The sequence below is a fragment of the Monodelphis domestica genome, chromosome 1, assembly GCF_027887165.1.
Source record: "Monodelphis domestica isolate mMonDom1 chromosome 1, mMonDom1.pri, whole genome shotgun sequence".
In the NCBI taxonomy this organism is placed as follows: domain Eukaryota; kingdom Metazoa; phylum Chordata; class Mammalia; order Didelphimorphia; family Didelphidae; genus Monodelphis; species Monodelphis domestica.
Genome location: NC_077227.1, coordinates 408,129,589 through 408,149,504, shown reverse-complemented (window position 1 = coordinate 408,149,504; position 19,916 = coordinate 408,129,589). Strand labels below are relative to the sequence as shown.

The 19,916-nt window shown below is 34.1% G+C and overlaps 1 protein-coding gene across 4 annotated transcripts in view; it reads left to right on the top strand.

Moving 5' to 3' along the window:
* Positions 1 to 19,916, top strand: part of ASXL1 (ASXL transcriptional regulator 1) — a 66,649-nt gene that overhangs the window by 12,609 nt on the left and 34,124 nt on the right. For all 4 annotated transcript variants that reach the window (XM_007474454.3, XM_007474452.3, XM_007474453.3 and 1 more), the window contains exons 2-3: positions 1,044 to 1,126; positions 14,698 to 14,806. In XM_007474454.3, coding sequence (XP_007474516.2) covers positions 1,071 to 1,126; positions 14,698 to 14,806 — 165 coding nt within the window. In that variant the 5' untranslated portion in view covers positions 1,044 to 1,070. The remainder of the gene's footprint in view (positions 1 to 1,043; positions 1,127 to 14,697; positions 14,807 to 19,916) is intronic.

Genomic DNA, 19,916 nt, shown 5'->3' with positions numbered 1-19,916 from the left:
ACTTGTGTTCCAAGGCGTAGAAGAAGGGTACGGATAAGCAGTTGGGGGTTAAGTGACTTGCCCATGCCCACCCAACTCCAGCCTTGGTGCTACAATCAATGTGCTACCTAGCTACCCCACTTCAGCAGTATTTTAATATCTGATTTACTCAATCTTTAATTCCTTTCTTTCCATTTCTATCTTCCCTCATCCTAATTTCTTAAAGACTTATTCCTTTTGCATGGCTGTTAATGGAACTCTATCTTGCCTAAGTATCTTTATTTTGTATGCTATTTGTGTTTGCCAGATGAATGAATATAAAGTTAGTTATGGTTGTATCCTTGCCCCTCAAAAGAATGAAGAGCTATAGGAGTTGTACCTATCTGCCTTTTTCTTTTTCCTCCTTTAGAACAGCAGCATTGCTAATATTACTCAACCTCTTGAAGTGAGATAGCAACTGTAGTTCACTAAGAAAATACTGCAGTGACTCAGTTATAGATGATTCTGACATGAAAGGGACATTCAGTTAGCTTCATCTTTTTTCTTGCACTATTCACACTGAATTGTAGCATCATATCGCCAGATTGTAAAAAAGCTCTGTGATAACTAAAATCAGAATTTCATAACCCATTGGCAAAAGGCACTGTTTAAAAATTTGAGTCCTAACCAAACAAACTTCTTGAGGAAAGAAAAACCTACATTTTTTTCTGTCTTATAATTTATAAAGTAGTGTAACAGAATGTAATCTTATGGTTTAGCCACACTTAACATCTTCATTTTATACTAAATAGTAACCAGGGTTACAAAACCCTTATGTTGCTTAAAAGGCATGCTAAGAAAGATGATTGCATTCTTACTTGGGTTTGAGTCAGAAATTTAGCTAATTGCTGCTATTTCTAATAGGAGATATAAATTATTTTTGCCTGTAATTTGTCCTTCCTAACCTCATATATGGAAATATGTTGTTTTGTAGCTCTCAAGAGTTGAATCATAGCTCATAATATAGGTTCATAGATATAAATGGAGATTGTACTCTGAAATGTGGATATTTTGTATTTCTTTAGGTATTAGAAAACTACTCTGATGCTCCAATGACCCCAAAACAGATTCTGCAGGTCATCGAAGCTGAAGGACTAAAGGAAATGAGGTTTGTATTGATCTTATGCCTAAACCTAGGGATATTTCTCCCTTGGTAATGATGAGTTTTGGTTAAAATGGGAGTGCATACATATGTATGTGTTTTTATGTAGCTGAGTGGTAGTAGTGTGGAAATATTTCCAGTGGTTTGTTTTTTTTAATTGGGAGAGGGAGATTGAACAGTTTCATTAAGAGATGTCAGTTTCCTGTTTTAATGGTTTTATACCTGAATTTAAGCAGTTGGGCACTTCCACATTTGTGTGGATATATGTTCATCTTCTCATATATTTCTGTTTCCCTAAGTCATCTAAAGGATGGTACTATAGCACACTCTAGTGTTTTGCTCTTTATACTTCTAAAATTCTTTTCTTTAGAGTTAAAGAAGAATTTTTTTTTCAGGGCATATTCCTTCAGGCATTTTTTATTTAATTTAATAACAGTTAATTTTTACAAATTGCTTTATCTGCTCTGATGGATATAGACAACATATAGTATCTCTTTTGATCTTCATTTATTATTTTTACAATTATACTTGATGGTATGCACAAAGCACATATTATCATTTTCATTTTATAGATGAGGAAACTAAGACCCAGAAGTGAAATAATGTGTCCAACAGCTAACATGTGAAAGAACAGGGACTTTGGCATAGGTCTTCTATCTACAAGTCCAGTGTTATTTTTACTAGACCCTGTTTCCAGTAGCAATTAATAATATAAATTAATGATAACATTATTTAGGCAACTAGTGGTGGCTCAGTGGATTGAGAGCCAGGCCTGGAGATGGGAGTTCCTGTGTTCAAATATGGCCTCAGACACTTCCTATCTCTGTGACTCTGGGTATATCACTTAATCCCCACTGCTTAGTTGTTAGCACTCCTCTGCCATTCTAAATCAGAAGGTAAAAGTTTTTTTAAAATGATAACTATTTTGGGGTGCCCTTAATCTACCCCATTATCTTTTTTTCTTTTTTGTACTTTCCAAAAGAGAAACTGCATTAGAAACAAAAAGGATGGTGAGGATGGAAAAATCAGTGATTGTCCTAATTTCTCCTCTATTTTTTTTTTTTAAGAAATGAAGTATAGTTTTTTCATGAATCTTAGAATGAAAACCTTGGGACACATTTTAAGGTTGAAAAAGTTTCCACTTCTCTTTGGTGAAGACATTCAAAGTTTCTAGAAGTGGAGATATTAAGAAAATGTTCTACATTGACTGGGTCTTATTTAGATGATTGCCATTTATTGTTTGGTGTCATAATTTTGCTTCATTTTTGTTTTTATGAGCTATTTCCCATCATGTTGCTGTCTGCATTCTTGTTAAACCACTATGCCTATAGAAGGTAAATTAATCCCTTGGGAAGAGATGAAATTCAGAATGTTAACTTGTTTCTACTACTTGTTCTTGCAGGAATTATGAAACTGTTGTGATGGTTTGTGATTAGTGAGCAGCTTTGTAATTTATAGACAGAGGTATAATGTGTAGGAGTCACATTGTTCAGAGAGGGACTTTGCCAGCATGCAGTGCTCCCTTGTAGCAGAACTGTTAGAACACCCACTCATTACTCTAGATATCAAACAAGGTTTCTTTTAGGGATTTAACTTGGTTAAGAGATTCATAGCATTCAGTGTAACCAAAGCAGAATAAGTAATAGATTTAGTCATTTATAGAATTTTAAGAAGCAAAGTTTATATTGACATACTGATTTGTTAGGCTCTTATGCTTTGAAGGATACTGAATACTGAGTGGTCTGTGTCCCAGTTTTATTCTTGGGGGAAGGAAGGATTTTGAAATATTTGAACTTAAAATCATAAAATCTTAAAATTATATTTTAGAACTATAAGAGAATTTGAAGATCATAGAGTTTACTATTCCTCCACATATTTTACAAATTGGGAAACAAAGAGATGGAAATGACTTGCCAAAGGTTGCGGACTAGAACTCTAGTATCTTGACCCAAAGAACAGTACTTTTTAATACTATATCATGTTGCAGTGAGAAATTACAAGGGCAAGGGCAAATGGCAAACCATTAGTACACTTGGATTTAAATATGCATCTGGCAATATTTCTGACAGTTACCTGTTTTCAATAAACAGACATTACTCTCGCAGTATTAACATTGTTGAAATATGGAGACAGGAAAAATTGAAATGATGGTTTAACATTTGGACATTATCAATGTGCTAAATTTATTTGACTACTTTCGTTTTTAGCGCTCTAAATTTATTTGTTTTAATTTATTCCAGGTATATATGGTTTAAAAAAATACAGAATCATAAACAGAGAAAAAGTAATTGTGAGCAATTTTGATACTTTGCACATATTAGAATTTATTTCATTGTTGTCTTAATTGAGAAAAGTAACATACTTCCCTGTAAGTAACTTCTATTTTTAAAAAGCATAGAGGCTTTAAACATTTTTTTCTGTTTCCAAATTCTTTCACCTACTCCTCATCCCTTCATTATAATCACATATATTTATGCAAAACAAATTTCACATTAGCCATATGGGGGGAGGTAAGAAAAAGAAGAAAAGAGACTTTGGTCTGCTCCCAAATCCATATATTTTCTATCTTAAGTCCTTTAGAATTGTGGGACATTTTGTGGATCATTCTTATAGTATTCTTACTACGTAACAGGCCTTGCTGAGTTTTAAACCATCTCTTTAATCATTTCTTGAGAGCACAATAGTGTTTGATCATATTCATAGACATAATTTATTCAGCCATTCCCCTACTGATAGGCATCTCTTAGTTTCCAATTCTTTGCCAGGACAAAAAGAGATGTTATCAATATTTTTGTACATGTAGGACCCTCTTCTTCTTTCCCAGATCTTTTTGTGGTATAGACTTATTAATGATGTTGCTGGGCAAAAAGGTGTGTCTAAATTAAAAGCTTTTATATTTTAGTTCCAAATTGCTTTCTTAGAATGGTTGGATTAGTTCACAATTCCACCAATGATGTATTTAATGAACCTATTTTCTGAGTCATACAATATTTCATACAGCTGTTGATAATTTTGATTTCTTTTGAAAACTACCTTTTCATATCTTTAAAGCACTCTTTACTTGGGGAATGACTCTTATTCCTACAAATTTGACTCAATTTTCTGTATATTTTAGAAATGACACCTTTATCAGAGAAACTTGATACAAGATTTTCTCCCAGTTTCTTGCTTTTTTTCCTAGTTTTTGCTGTGTTTTTTTTGGGGCAAACACTTTTAAAATTTTGTGTAATCATATTTATCCATTGTTTTCTTCTTGTGAATTTTTCTAGTTTGGTTATGGAAATTTACTGTTCATAAAAAAATCTGTCAGTTCCTTCCAGTTATATTAAATTTTCTTATGATATCACCCATTAGATCTAAACCAATTTGAATTTATTTTGGTATATAGGGCAAGGTGTTGATCTGTGCCTACTTTATGCCAGATTGCTTCCCAACAGTTTTTGCCAAATGGTGAGTTCTTACTCCAGTATGTTGGGATCTTTGGTTTTATCAAAAACTAAATTGCTCTGTTCATTTGTGTCTGTATACTGTATATTATTCTTTTCCACTGGTTAATCTCTGCTTCTTAGCCAGTACTAAATTTTTTTTTTTTAATTTTAATATATTTTATTTGATCATTTCCAAGCATTATTCGTTAAAGACATAGATCATTTTCTTTTCCTCCCCCCCACCCCCCATAGCCGACGCGTAAGTCCACTGGGCATTAGATGTTTTCTTGATTTGAACCCATTGCTTTGTTGATAGTATTTGCATTAGAGTGTTCGTTTAAAGTCTGTCCTCTGTCATGTCCCCTCAACCTCTGTATTCAGGCAGTTGCTTTTTCTCGGTGTTTCCACTCCCATAGTTTATCCTTTGCTTATGAATGGTGTTTTTTTTTTCTCCTGGATCCCTGAAAGTTGTTCAGGGACATTACACCGCCCCTAACAGTACTAAATTTTTGATATTTACAGCTTTGTGGTATAGTTCGAGATCTTCAGTTCTTCCTGATTCATCAGAAACTTCAGTTCTTCCTGATTTTTTCCAGTGATATTCTTGACCTTTTGTTCTTTCCAGATGAATGTTGTTATAATTTTTTTCCTAGCTCTATAAAATTCCTTGGTAATTGATTGATACTGAATAAGTAAATTAATTCTTAGTAATATTTTTATTATTTTGACTTTGCCTACCCGTGAGCAGTTAGTATTTCTCCATTTATTTAGATGTGTTTTTATTTATGTGACAAGTGTTTTGAAATTATGTTCACATAGTTCCTGGTTTTGTCTTGGCCGATAGATGATCAAGTATATGATATTGCCTATAATTATTTTAATTGAAATTTCTCTCTGTGTCTTGGCAGGAAGACTCAGATATTTTTTAATGTCTAGTTATTTTAAGTTAATTTTCTCTTTCTGACTTCCTGGATTTTGTTGGTAATACAGAATGTTGATGGTATACATAAATGGCTTTGATGATTTGTGGGTTCACTTTATATTCTGCAACTTTGCTGAAGTTGTTTTTGTTAGTTTTTTATTTGACTAAGGTTTTCTTAAGTTGATTATCATGTCATCTGTAATGATTTTTTTGCCTATGCTTATTTCTTCCACTAGATTTTTCTTGTCTTGTTGTAATAGCAAGGATTTTTAGTACAGTACTGAATAGTAATGGTGATGGAGGGACATCCTGGCTTCATCACAATCTTATTGGAAAAGCTTCTAGCTTATTCTCATTGCAAATAATGCTTACTCTGGTTTTAAATAGGTACTACCTATCATTTTAAAGAAAACTCCCATTTTTGTGCTTTTTGATGTTTTAAACAAGAATGGATGTTGTATTTTGTGAGAAGCTTTTTTGGCATCTATTAAAATAATAAGATTTTTGTTGGTTTTGTTTTATTATGGTCAGTTATGCTTATAGATTTCCTGCATTCCTTTTATAAATCCATCCTGGTTGTAGTGTATACTTTTTGTAATATATTACTGTAATCTTGCTAATATATTTAAAAAATTTTTTGCATCAATATTGATTAGAGAAATTGGTCTATAGTTTTCTGTCTGTTTTAACTTCCCCTGGTTTAGGAATCAAGACGGTATTTGTGTCAAAGAAGGAATTTGGTAAGGCTCATATTTTTTCCCCCAATTTATTTACTATTGGAATTAATTGTTTAAGCATTTGGTAGAGTTTATAAATCTCTAGAGTTTTAGGGAGCTCAAGTATTCTATTTCCTGCTTTGTTAATCTGTGTGATTCATGTTTTTGTATATATTCATTAGTTGTCAGTTTTTTTTTAACATATAGTTGGATAAAGGAGCTCCTAATAATTGCTTTTATTTCCTCTGCATTTTTTGATTCTAGTATTTAGATTTTTTTCTTAATCACTTCAGTCCATGGTTTATCCATTTTTTTGTTTTTGTTTTTGTTTTTCAAAAAAATTCCTAGTTTTTTAATTAGTTCATTGGTTTTTTACTTTTAGTTTTGCTCATCTTTTGATAGTAAGGGTTTCTATTTTTTGTAATTGGGAATTTTAATTCATTGCTTTTCTGTTTTTGTTTTTTTTTTAGTTCATATCCAATTTCTTGATCTTCTCTTTCTCTCTTTTTTAATAATATATTTAGAGATAGAATTTCCTCCAATAATTGCTTTGGCTGAATCTGATAAATCTGGTATGTTGTCATTGTTTTTAATGAAATTATTGTTTCTGATTTATTCTTTGATCACTCATTTTTTAAGATTGTTATTTAGTTATCTATTTTTTATTCTATATTTCAGAGACCCTTTTTTGAATGTAATTTTTATTGTGTTATGGTCAGGAAAAGATGAATTTAATTTTCTTGTATTTGCTTATGAGGTTTTTATGTCCTAATATTTGATCAAGTTTTGTGCACAGCTAAGAGTAAGTATACTCCTTCCTATTCCCAGTTAGTCCCAGAAGTCTCTCATATATAACTGTCTAAAATTCTCTTTACCTCCTTACCTCCTTTCTTAATTTGATTTAGTTAGGTGTGAGAAAGGGAAATTGAAGCCCCCCACAAATATTGCATAACTAGATGTACAGTAGACACTTTAAACACAGTTTGTCTAAATGTAACTCATTTTTCCCCTTAAACTTTCATCCTTTCTTGCCCTCACCTTCCCTAATACTGTAGAAGATACCACCATTCTCTCTTCCTCAGGTTTACAGTCTTTTAGATGTCATTCTCAGCTCACTATCTCTTACCCCTCTTATACCTCTAATGTATGCTCTGTTCTGACAATGCTGCACTCTAGTGCAGGTCCACATCACCTCATCATGCCTTTATTACTAAAATGGTCTATAACAACCTACAATTGGAGGTCTCCTCGCCTCAAGTTTCTCTCCATTCTAATCCAACCTCTAATTCAACCACTGATATACAATTCTAATCGTGTTACCCTCTCTGTTTCCCCTACTCAAACCCCAGTGGCTTCCTATTGCCTCTAGTATCAAAATACAAAAATGCTTTATTTGGCATTCAAAGTCCTTCATAACCTAATAACCCTCTCCTGCCTTTGCAGACTTCTTATACCTTAATTAGCTATAGGTAAGACAAGTATCTTTACCCACATTTGTGTGTATGTTTATTCTTTCCTCCTTAACTCGGTTCAAATGACGTGAGGCTTGTGTGTTGTGCTTCCCTCCCACTAACTCCCTTCATTGCATAATGTACTTGTGTACTATTTATATGAGGCAATTTTCCCTATTCTTTCTCTCTTTTCCCTCTCTCAATACATTCTTTTTCTTCACTCTTCCAGTCTTCTTTTGAGATCATCCAAACATAATGTAATCCTACTTTGTCATTAGTTAAACTCATTTAAGAGCCCTACTGATGATAGAGTTGTGAGGGGTTACGTGTATTCTCTTCCGATATAAGTATGTACAGTTTAGCCATTATGGTTTCCCCTCTATTTTTATCTTTTTATGTTTCTCTTGTATTCTGTGTTTGTATGTCAGATGATATATTCAGCTCTGGTGTTTTTGTCAAGAATGCTTAAAAGTCTTTTCTTTCATTAAATATTCCTCCCCCCCAAAAGTAAAAAGGATTATACTCAGTTTTGCTGGATAGATTATTCTTGGCTGTAATACTAGATTCTTAGTTTTCTGGAATACTCTTTTCTAGCCCTTTCAGCCCTTTTTAGTGGTAGCTGCTAAATCTTGTGTGATCCTGACTTTGGCTTCTCAGTGGTTGAATTTCTTCTTCCTACCTGTTTGCAATTTTAAAATAATTTAATTTACTTAAGATCTCTAAATTTAGACTATAGTATTACTTGGAGTTTCATTTAGGGATTTCTTTTCAGGAGGTGACTAGTGAAATCTTTCAATTTCACTTCATTCTCTGGTTCTAAGATAATATTGTCAGTTTACCATTATATTTTCTTGAATTCTTATTTCTAAACCTCCTCCCCTTTTAAGAAAAATTATGTTGTGCTAAAAGGAATAATAAAATGGAGGAATTCCATGGAGACTGGAACAACTTCCAGGAAGTAATGCAGAGCGAAAGGAGCAGAACCAGGAAAACATTGTACACAGAGACTGATACACTGTGGTACAATCGAAGGTAATGGACTTCTCCATTGGTGTCAATGCAATGTCCCTGAACAATCTGCAGGGATCTAAAAAACACTATCCACAAGCAGAGGATAAACTGTGGGAGTAAAAACACTGATGAAAAGCAACTGCTTGTCTGCAGGAGTTGAGGGGATATGACTGAGGAGAGGCTCTAAATGAACACTGATGCAGATACCAACAACATGGAAATGGGTTTGAATCAAGAACACATGTGATACCCAGTGAAATCGCGCATCAGCTATGGGAGAGGTGGTGGGAGGGGGAGGAGGGAAGAAAAGAAAATGATCTTTGTTTCTAATGAATAATGTTTGGAAATGACCAAATAAAATAAAATAAAATTAAATTTTAAAAAATTATGGGACAAGGGACATGAATAGGCAATTTTCAGATAAATCAAAACTATTTTTTAAAATTTTATAATATTTGATCATTTCCATGCATTATTCATTAAAGACAAAGATCATTTTCTTTTCCTCCCCCCCACCCCCTGTAGCTGACGCGTGATTCCACTGGGTATCACATGTGTTCTTGATTCGAACCCATTGCCATGTTGTTAATATTTGCATTAGTGTGTTCGTTTAGAGTCTCTCCTCTGTCATGTTCCCCTCAAATGCTGTAGTCAGGCAGTTGCTTTTCCTCGGTGTTTCTACTCCCACAGTTTGTCCTCTGCTTATGAATAGTGTTTTTTCTCCTAGATCCCTGCAGATTGTTCAGGGACATTTCACCGCCACTAATGGAGAAGTCCATTACATTCGTAAATCAAAACTATTAATAAGCATATGAAAAAGTGTTCTTTTCTTTTAATCAGAGAGATGCAAATCAAAACAACTCTGAGGCATCACCTCACACTTAGCAGATTGGCTAACATGACAGCAAAGGAAAGGTAATGTGGCAAAGTTGGAACATTAATGCATTGCTGGTGGAATTGTGAATTGATCCAACCATTCTGGAGGGTAATTTGGGACTATGCCCAAAAGGCACTAAAAGACTGTCTGCCCGTTGATCCACCCATAGCACTGCTGGGTTTGTACCCCCAAAGAGATAATAAGGAAAAAGACATGTACAAGAATATTCATAGCTGTGCTCTTTGTAGTGGCAAAAAAATTGGAAAATGAGGGGATGCCTTTCAATTGGGGAATGGCTGAACAAATTGTGGTATATGTTAGTGATGGAATACTATTGTGCTCAAAGGAATAATAAACTGGAGGAATTCCATGGGAACTGGAACAACCTCCAGGAAGTGATGCAGAGTGAGAGGAGCAGAACCAGGAGAACATTGTACACAGAGACTGATACACTGTGGTACAATCGAATATAATGGACTTCTCCATTAGTGGCAACGCAGTGATCCTGAACAACTCTGAGGGATTTACGAGGAAGAACGCTATCCTCATTCAGAGGAAAAATTGTGGGAGTAGAAACACAGGAGAAAAACAACTGCTTGATTACATGGTTTGAGGGGGATATGACTAGGGATGTAGATTCTAAATGATTATTCCCATCAACAACATGGAAATAGGTTCTGATCAAGGACATATGTAGAATTGTGTGTTGGCTATCGGAAGGGGTGGGGAAAAGGGAGGGAGGGAGGGAAAGAATATGATTCTTGTAATCAAGGAATAATGTTCTAAATTGACTAAATAAAAAAAAAAAGAAAAATTATGACTTTCAGGTAGTCCAGTGATCATTAAATTATCTCTCTTTGATCTGTTTTCCAGGTTAGTTGCTTTTCCTATGAGATAGTTCACATTTTCCTCTCCCATTTTTTCAGTCTTTTGACTTATTTTATAATTTCTTGAGTCTAATAGTAGTAACATTGGCTTCCATTTGACTCATTTTTACTTCTTCTTCTTCTTACCTTCTGTCTTAGAATCAATACTGGTTCCAAGTTCCAGAATTGGTTCCAAGGCAGAAGAGTGCTATAAGGCCTAGGCAATGAGGGTTAAGTGACTTGCCCATGGTCACACAGCTAGGAAGTGTCTGAGCCCAGATTTGAACGACCTCCCATCTCTAGGCCTGGCTCTCAATCCACTGAGCTCCCCAGCTTCCCCCTAGTTCTTATTTTTAAGGAGTTATTTTTTCCATAATATTGCTTTTTGTAGCTTTCTTTCATAGTTCTTATTTATTTTCCCTTTTTAAAAATATGGCTCTTATTTTGATTTCGCCTCCCCTTTTTTATGGCTTTATTTAACTCCTCCAAGAATTTTTGTTTGGATTTGTCTAATTAGCATTTTTCTTTAAGACTTTGCTTGTGAATATTTTAAAATCATTGTCTTCTGTGTGCTTTTCTCATGGAGCTTCCCTAATACTATAGTAGCTCTTTATAATGTTCTTTTTTGTTTGCCCGTTGACTTTGAACTTTATTTTAGTATTGGTTTCTCTGCTCCCTTGTGGGAGCCTTCTGGATTGAGCATTTATCTTTTATGTCATTCTCAGAATGATCTGGGGAGAGGTCTATTCATTGTCCTCCTATCCGTCACTCTACAGGTTCCTGATCCAACTTTGGGTCTTTTGACTTTTTATGGTTGAGTTTCAGTAGACTTGCTGGACTTAGTCACAGTTAGCCTGTTTGGAGGTTATTCAGGTTCAGAGGAATTGAGCTGCTGACTCTCCTTTGGTAGTAGTCTCTTGGTCTGATTATTCCACTGCAGGCTTATATGTAGGGCTAAAGTTCAGAACTGAGTGCTCAGACGTACACAACAAAATTTTTGGAACTTGTTCTTGTTATGGACCCATCTTGTTGGCAACTGTTTCTCTCTGCCATGCCCTACCCTGGAACTGGGTAATAAGTGACAAAACTACCAGCTGACACCTGTTCTCAGCTCTGGTTCATGGATTCTCTGTGATCTTTCTCATAATTTCTCCCTCCCTTTCCCTTGGTGATCATTAACAAAAAGAAATAGAAAAAAATGCACAAACAGAATTTTAAAAGATCATACACAAGAGGGCAGCTAGATGGCTTTGTGGATAGTCAGGCCTAGAGATGGGAGTACTGATTCAAATTTGACCTCAGACACTTCCAAACTGTATGACCCTGGATAAGTCACCTAATTCTCATTGCCTAGCCCTTACTGTTCTTCTGTCTTGGAACCAATACATAGTATTAGCAGAAGGAATTGATTAAAGAAAAAAACATACAGAAAACTGAAAACCTGTTTTTAAAGCTTATTTTATACATTACAACATATTAACTTTAATAAGATTATAAGAAAAATAGTCTTTGATATTCCGTGTCTCCATTTAAATTATTTTTTGTTTCTGGTTTTTTTATCTTGTTGCTTTTTAAAAAATGTGATTCTATGCGTATTCTGGTTCTATTTTCTGTCTTTTAAATTAGACCCTAAGAAATATTTTAGGAACAACATTCAGTTGAGTAATATGACAGAAAAGGAAAATATTGGAGGGGTTGTGGGAAAATTGGGACATTAATGCATTGTTGATGGAACTGTGAACTGATGCGACCATTCTGGAGGGCAATTTGGAGTTATACTCAAATGGCTATAAAACTGTATAACCTTTGACCCAGCAATACCACTACTATGTCTGTATCTCAGAATTTCTTTTAAAAAGGAAGAAGGGAGAACTTTTTTGTTCAAAAGTATAGGAGCTCTTTTTGTGGTGACAAAGCTTTGGAATTGTGTGTTCATTATTTGGGGAATGGCTGAACAAGTTGTATATGATGGTGAAGGAATACTATTGGGTGATAAGAAATGTTGAGCAGGATGATTTCAGAAAAAAATGGAAAGACCTATATGGACTCATGCAGAGTGAAGTAAACAAAACCAAGAGAACATTGTACATAGTAATAGCAATATTGTATGAGGATCGATTGTGAATGACTTTGCAATACAGTGATTCTAGAGAATGCCACAGGGTTAATGATGAAGAATGCTGTCCACTTTTAGAGAGAACTGATGGAGTCTGAATGCATATCAAAGCATATTTTTTTCCCACTTTGTTTTCTTTGTGTTTTTTTTGTTTGTCTCATGAGTCATCTTCTACGACATGTCTAATGGTAATATGCTTTGTATAAACTAGATCAAATTGCTTGGGTGTGTGTGAATGGAAGGTGAGGGGAAGAATTTGGAATTCAATTTTAGAAAAAAATGTAAAAAGTTGTTATGTATATTTGGGAAAAAATGCTTTTGTCAGTGGGAGTTGTTGCTTTAGGAAACTTTAAAGGAAACTTAGTTTCTTTAAATTTGTGGAGTTGGTTTTTAGAATGAATTTTAGAATTTTTAGAATTCAATAACATTTTTGATTGTGTTTATAATCATCGTGACTTTCCAGATAACTAATTTTATTACCTAATGCCCCCAAACATGAAATGCCTACTATAATCAGAAAATTATTGAAAAATACTGAATGGTATTTGGCTAGCAGTGTAGCAATAAAAGAAATACTAGGACTTCTGATTGTCATAGGATCATAGATGTAGAACTGGAAAGGATCAGGCCATTCTAAAACTCTCACTTTATAAGGAAACTTGGACCAGGGTGTTTGTGACCTGACTAATACTGTACAAATTTCAAAAATGAGATTTGAATCTAAGTCTAATGATAACAGAGCCAGTGTTCTTTTCTCTGTACTAAACAGCAAACCTAGGGTCTAGTCCTAATTTTCCCGCTTGAATGATCTTAAGTAAATCATTTAACTTCTCAAATCTCAGTTTCCTTATATGTAAACCTTTTGTCATTTTAATCGGTTACATATCATGAATATATTTCCACAGATAACATTTGTCAGTATATTAAAAAATAGTCCATCTTTAATTACTCATATTTATAATGAGCTAAATCAATTGTACAAAAAATCAAGCCATTCTCCAATTGATAAATGGGCAAGGGAAATGGATAGGCAGTTTTCAGATAAAGAAATCAAAACTATTAACAAGCACATGAAGAAGTGCTCTACATCTCTTATAATCAGAGAGATGCAAATCAAAACAACTCTGAGGTATCACCTCACACCTAGCAGATTGGCTAACATAACAGCAAAGGAAAGTAATGAATGCTGGAGGGGATGTGGCAAAGTAGGGACACTAATTCATTGCTGGTGGAGCTGTGAACTGATCCAACCATTCTGGAGGGCAATTTGGAACTATGCCCAAAGGGCGACAAAAGAATATCTACCCTTTGACCCAGCCATAGCACTGCTGGGTCTGTACCCCAAAGAGATAATGGACACAAAGACTTGTACAAAAATATTCATAGCTGCGCTCTTTGTGGTGGCCCAAAACTGGAAAACGAGGGGATGCCCATCAATTGGGGAATGGCTGAACAAACTGTGGTATATGTTGGTGATGGAATACTATTGTGCTAAAAGGAATAATAAAGTGGAGGAGTTCCATGGAGACTGGAACAACCTCCAGGAAGTGATGCAGAGCGAGAGGAGCAGAACCAGGAGAACATTGTACACAGAGACTAATACACTGTGGTATAATCGAACGTAATGGACGTCTCCATTAGTGGCAGTGTAATGTCCCTGAACAACTTGCAGGGATCCAGGAGAAAAAAACACCATTCATAAGCAAAGGATAAACTATGGGAGTGGAAACACCGAGAAAAAGCAACTGCCTGAATACAGAAGTTGAGGGGACAGGACAGAGGATAGACTCTAAATGAACCCTCTAATGCAAATACTATCAACAAAGCAATGGGTTCAAATCAAGAAAACATGTAATGCCCAGTGGACTTACGCGTCGGCTATGGGGGGTGGGGGGGAGGAAAAGAAAATGATCTATGTCTTTAACGAATAATGCTTGGAAATGATCAAATAAAATATATTTTAAAAAAAAATAGTCCATCGCATAATCTTCGTGTGATACTGCTAAATTTTTTTGAAAGGGGAGTAATTTTCATAAGATTCTTTTATATATATATATATATATATATATATATATATATATATATATATATATTTTACTTCTTGCCTATTCAACTTGATAAGGTATTAGAAGGCCTTAGTGAATAAAATGTATGTGGATTATATTCCCTTTTCCTTTTTGTCTGTTGTAGTGGGACATCCCCCTTGGCTTGCCTCAATGCCATGCTACATTCCAATTCACGAGGTGGTGAGGGACTCTTTTACAAACTTCCTGGACGAATAAGCCTATTCACACTCAAGGTAAGTAGTGACCTACCTACCATTCTTTGTGAGATTCAGAAAGTTCTTGTCAGATACAGAAACTTCTCGTTTTATGCAAGCGGAGCATTCCACAGAACTCTATACACAATTTTTATGTAATGCAGATTTGCCCCTACTCACCTATTTCACTTAGCCTATATGACAAAGGTACACACAAAGTAATACTTTTACACAAGTCATAAAATGTATGTACCAAGATACAGACTTTAAATACAGTGCCATGATAATAATTATGAAATGAAAGGTAGTTAAATGATAAAGTGTGCATAGTATTGTATAGTAACATTAATATAAGCATGCATTTTCTTGCCCCTTCTCTACCTACTGCCCTTGGTTGACTATACAAATTTTTTATGAAGCTGTGGAGAGATGTTTAGACATGACTCTCTTTTTTCCTTTTATATCTGACAATGACAAGCAAATAAGATCCTCAACTAGTCTTTGAACTTTAAAAATCTTGAAGTATTTGGGTCCATCTTTTCAGTACAAGAAAAAAAACTTACTTAAATGATGAAATGCTTCTGCCAGCTGTGAACCTTTTTGAATTGACCTGGGTTCTGAAGCTTCTGTTTCTTCTGCATTCTTTGCAGCTAGCAGTTCAATCAGATTCTTATTCAGAATCCTCATTTGGATTTCTTTCAGAATTCTTTATGTAAAGTTGAGTTTATATAATGTGAATTTACATAAAGCAAGAATTGTGTACTGGCTCCACTGCATGTATCTATACTTATGTTTGTCTACAGAAATATCAAATCATTAATGGCTGAAGTAATGAAGAATAAATACTTCTTATGAAGTAAGAGCTTACGCTGTGGAAAACAGTGATTGACACTAGATATTTCAAATATATGATACTTAAACATGGCTTTAGGAATTTATAATATACTTATTTACTGATGGACAGTAGTAATTCAGACTAGCTTTGTCCCCTTTGTTAAGTCACTTGATCTCTCTGGGTCTCCATTTCCTCTTTTGAAGGACTAACTAGATGATCTTTTAGGTCCCATTCAATTGTACCATTGTTTGATTATATATCAAAAGCAGAAGAACTTTGTTCATTTACATAGGTATCTATACTTGATAAGCATTATGAATAGCCCCAGATTAATGAATATGATCATAATCTTTCTAAACTACTTCATTTTTGTGATATTTGAGCAGCTGGTATAATAGATAGAGTTGAAGACAAGGAGTTAGAAAACCTAGGCTTTGTATCCTACCTTTGGCATTTACTGGCTCATTTAATGCCTGAGCTTATTTATTTGTAAAATTGAGATAATAACACCGACTTCAAGAGATTTTAGTTAAGATCCTGGAACATAATCTACATTAAGCCTTAGCAAATCTTAAAGTACTATAAATATTAGAAATTGTCATCATTACATGAAAGATGAAAATGGGTTTAAGGGCACAATGCTCAAAATTTTTGTTAGTGACATAAAGGAAAGATAGGAATCTAATTTTAAAAAAGGTGGCACAATTTTATATGTATTAATTGGTTAAGAAATATCTAAATACTGCTATTACCGAGTCTTCACCCTGACCCAGACTGCAGAAGCTGTGAGCCTCAGAAGAAAGGCTGTAGAGGAATGCAAGGGACCCTTTTCTGATCACAATTCCTTCCATACCAGAAGATACACAATAAAATATGACACTTCACTGTGACAAAGACATGAAGCTTGCTTGTGGAAGTCAGTGTCAGAATGCTTTCAGTTTGTAAGTTATTTAATGATGTAATTTTTTTAGTTTTCTAGCTATTTCTCATGAAGAAATTTTGCAGAGGGGCATGTAGGTGGCTCAACTCTGGAGACTGGATGTCTTGAGTTCAAAGGTGGTTTCAGACACTTCATAGCTGTGTGACCTTGGGCAAAATAACATGACCCCAATTGCCTAACCCTTTACTGCTCTTCTGCCTTAGAACCAATATTTAGTAATGATGCTAAGACAGGAGGTAAGCATTTAAAAACAAAAAAAGGAATCTTGCAGAAGACTAGTGTTATGCTTAAAATGTTCCCTAATAGATTTTAATCATGTTGGGAAAAATTTGAGCTTCATAGCAGAACTGACTGTTCTCTGCATCAGTTCATACTTCCTAGGTTTCTCTGTCTTCTCCATTCATTATTTCTTACAGTATATTAATATTCCATTAAATTAATATGTTTAACACTTTTTCTTGTTTTTATGAATTGATAAACATGGGCATTTCTACACACAAAGAACAATAGAAAAGTATTGTACAGTATATAAAATTATGAATTTAGATTATATATTATTTGCTTTTTAAAAGTATAAGATGTAGTATGTAAGTTCTAATATTGCCCCTGCTTGCTTATGTCCTATACATTTTTAAACCTTCATTGATGCTCTTTTCTAGCATTGTTCTCACTATTCTCCAACTTCTCTCCCTTCCTTGCAAAAGGCTGTCTTCTATAAAAGATAAGAAGAGCCAAGCAAAACAGATCCAGACATTGATTCTCAGAAAATGTATATATATTTCATTATGTATTTCTAGACCAGTGCTTCTGCAAGGAAATGGGGAGCTTGATTCATTATCAGACTTCTAGAATTTTGATTATTACATTGATCACAATTCATAATTTAATTCTTTTGTAGTTTTCCATGTTATAAATTATATATAAATTATAAAAGTTTCCATTTTATAAATTGTTATTCTGGTTCTGCTTACCAGATCTTCCTAGGTTTCTCTGAATCTATCAGATTCTAGTCCTGCCTACTGAGTAGATGTATGACAAAGTCACTTCATTTATCAATTTCAGATAAAATTGAGATAAGCCCTACCTTGCCTACTGTAAAGGACTTTATGAGAATTTTTCATCAATTTTTTATGGCTCATTGATATTCTTTGATATTCATATACCATAATTTGTTCAGCAATTCTCCTATTAGTGGACCCTCATTTTATTTCTGGTTCTTTGCTACAACTAAAAACTGCTATTACAAATATTTTGGTTCATATACTCATACTTGTCTTTCTTTGGTGTCTTGGGGAGGGTGGGGGGTTGCGTGTCATATATGCCCATGAGTGGGTTCTCTGGGTTAGAGTATATATTTTAGTGATTTTTTTGAGTATTGCTTTCCAGAATGGTTGGACCAGTTCATTTATTCCACTTATACAGCATATGTAGTTGCCCTTCCACATTCCTTTCAAAACTGTCATTTGACATTTTCCTTTTTAATATCTTTACCAATATAATGGATATGAACTGGAATATCAGAGTTAACTTGAATTTTTCTGATTAGTGATTTGTAGCTTTTTTTCCATGTGGTGGTTAATAGTTTGGATTTCTTTTTTTTTAAGAATTTACAAATAACTTTAATTTTTCAAAGCAATCCTTGGCTGCCCTGTTCTTAGGAAGAAAAGCAAGTATCTACAGGTTGGAGTGTTTTGTTAGATTCTTCTTTCCCTATCAAACAATGCTTTGCATTAGTTAAACCTCTTTTTGAAATGGTGATAGTCCATGTAGATGCTTATTCCCTTATCCATTTCCCATTTTTTAGCATCAGTAACTTCTTTAAATAGGTTGGGTCAAGGCAATTTTAATTTCATCCTGTATCTGTCTCTTTTTTAAACTTCTAATTTAGGTTGTATTTTGATTTTTACTCTAATATTTTGATGGTATCCAAGATCAGATTTGATTGAGAAATGATCTATTGATAATCAAGCATTCCCCCAAAATATAGTAAACTTCATTTTATTTTTATTTTTATTTTTTTATTTTTTATTTTTTTTGTCTTCCCATTTGAATTAGTTTAGTTAGTCAATTTAGAACATTATTCCTTGGTTACAATAATCACATTATTTCCCTTCCTCCCCTCCACCCACCCTTCCCGCAGTAAACGTGCAATTTCATTGGGTATTACTTTTGTCCTTGATCAGAACCTATTTCCATGATGTTGTTTGCACTGGGATGTTCATTTAGAGTCTATATCCCCAACCATATCACTTTGATCCATGAATAGTTTGGATTTCTTGATTTGAAGATTGACTTTTCAGATACTTTGACCATTTATCTGTTGGGTAATGGTTCTTGTTATATAGTTCAGTGAATCAGTAAACATTTAAGCTCTTCCTATGTACTAAGCAATGGACTAAGCATTAGGGATCTTAAGGATCTAACAGTCCAATGATATAATTGTAGAGTATAGTTAGATGAATTCTCTACGTATCTTGAGTATTTTTATCAAAAAAATCTGCAAGAAATTGTTCCCATCCATTTCCCTTCTAATTCTAATTGCATTGATTTTGGTGCAGACCATTTAATTTTATGTAATCAGTTTTGTCCATTTTATCTTTTATGATCATTTCTGTCCCTTAATGTGGACAAGAACTTTTCTGTCTATGCATAGTTATGAAGTATCTTTCATTTTATTTGATAAAATAAGACATTTTGTCATCAAGGTATCCACTTGGAACTAATTATAGTACAAATTACTGGTCCAGCCCTAGTTTGTGCCAGATTGCTTTCTTCATTGTAGTCGTCTGCTCTTTGATTTTCAGTAGACCAAGTTTGTGCTATATTGGTTGAAGAGCAACAGCTATCATTTATTAAAGGCCTGTTGTGTATAAAGCATTAGAATTAGTGCTGAGAATGTGCAAATTTAGGTACTAGTTGATTAGGTAATATGGAGCTTAGACTTCAGTTTGGGAACTGGGTTAGGCAGGAAATAAGACAACAAAAAAGCTATAATATACAATATATAAATATATTAACGTGAAGTACAGATTTCTTTTTGAGGTTAGGAGAGGGGAAGTTTGTACCTACTAACTGAAGGGAAGGGCCAGGGTAATTCAGTAAGGTGTCATTGTTGGTTGCATTAATGATACCATTTTTTTATGGCAATTTATAATTTTCAGAGTCTTCATGTCAATTATCTCATTTAATCTTTACTACTATAGTGTTTATTTCAGTTTTATGGTTGAAACTATGCTGTGAAATAGTTTTTTCCAATTACATCTATTAAGTAGTAGGGCTCAGTCTAGAATTTCAATCTTTTAACTCTTAATTTCTACCTTCCCTCCTAGTATCTTGGTAGAGAGTGTGAGATATTGGCCTATTTCTCGTTTCTG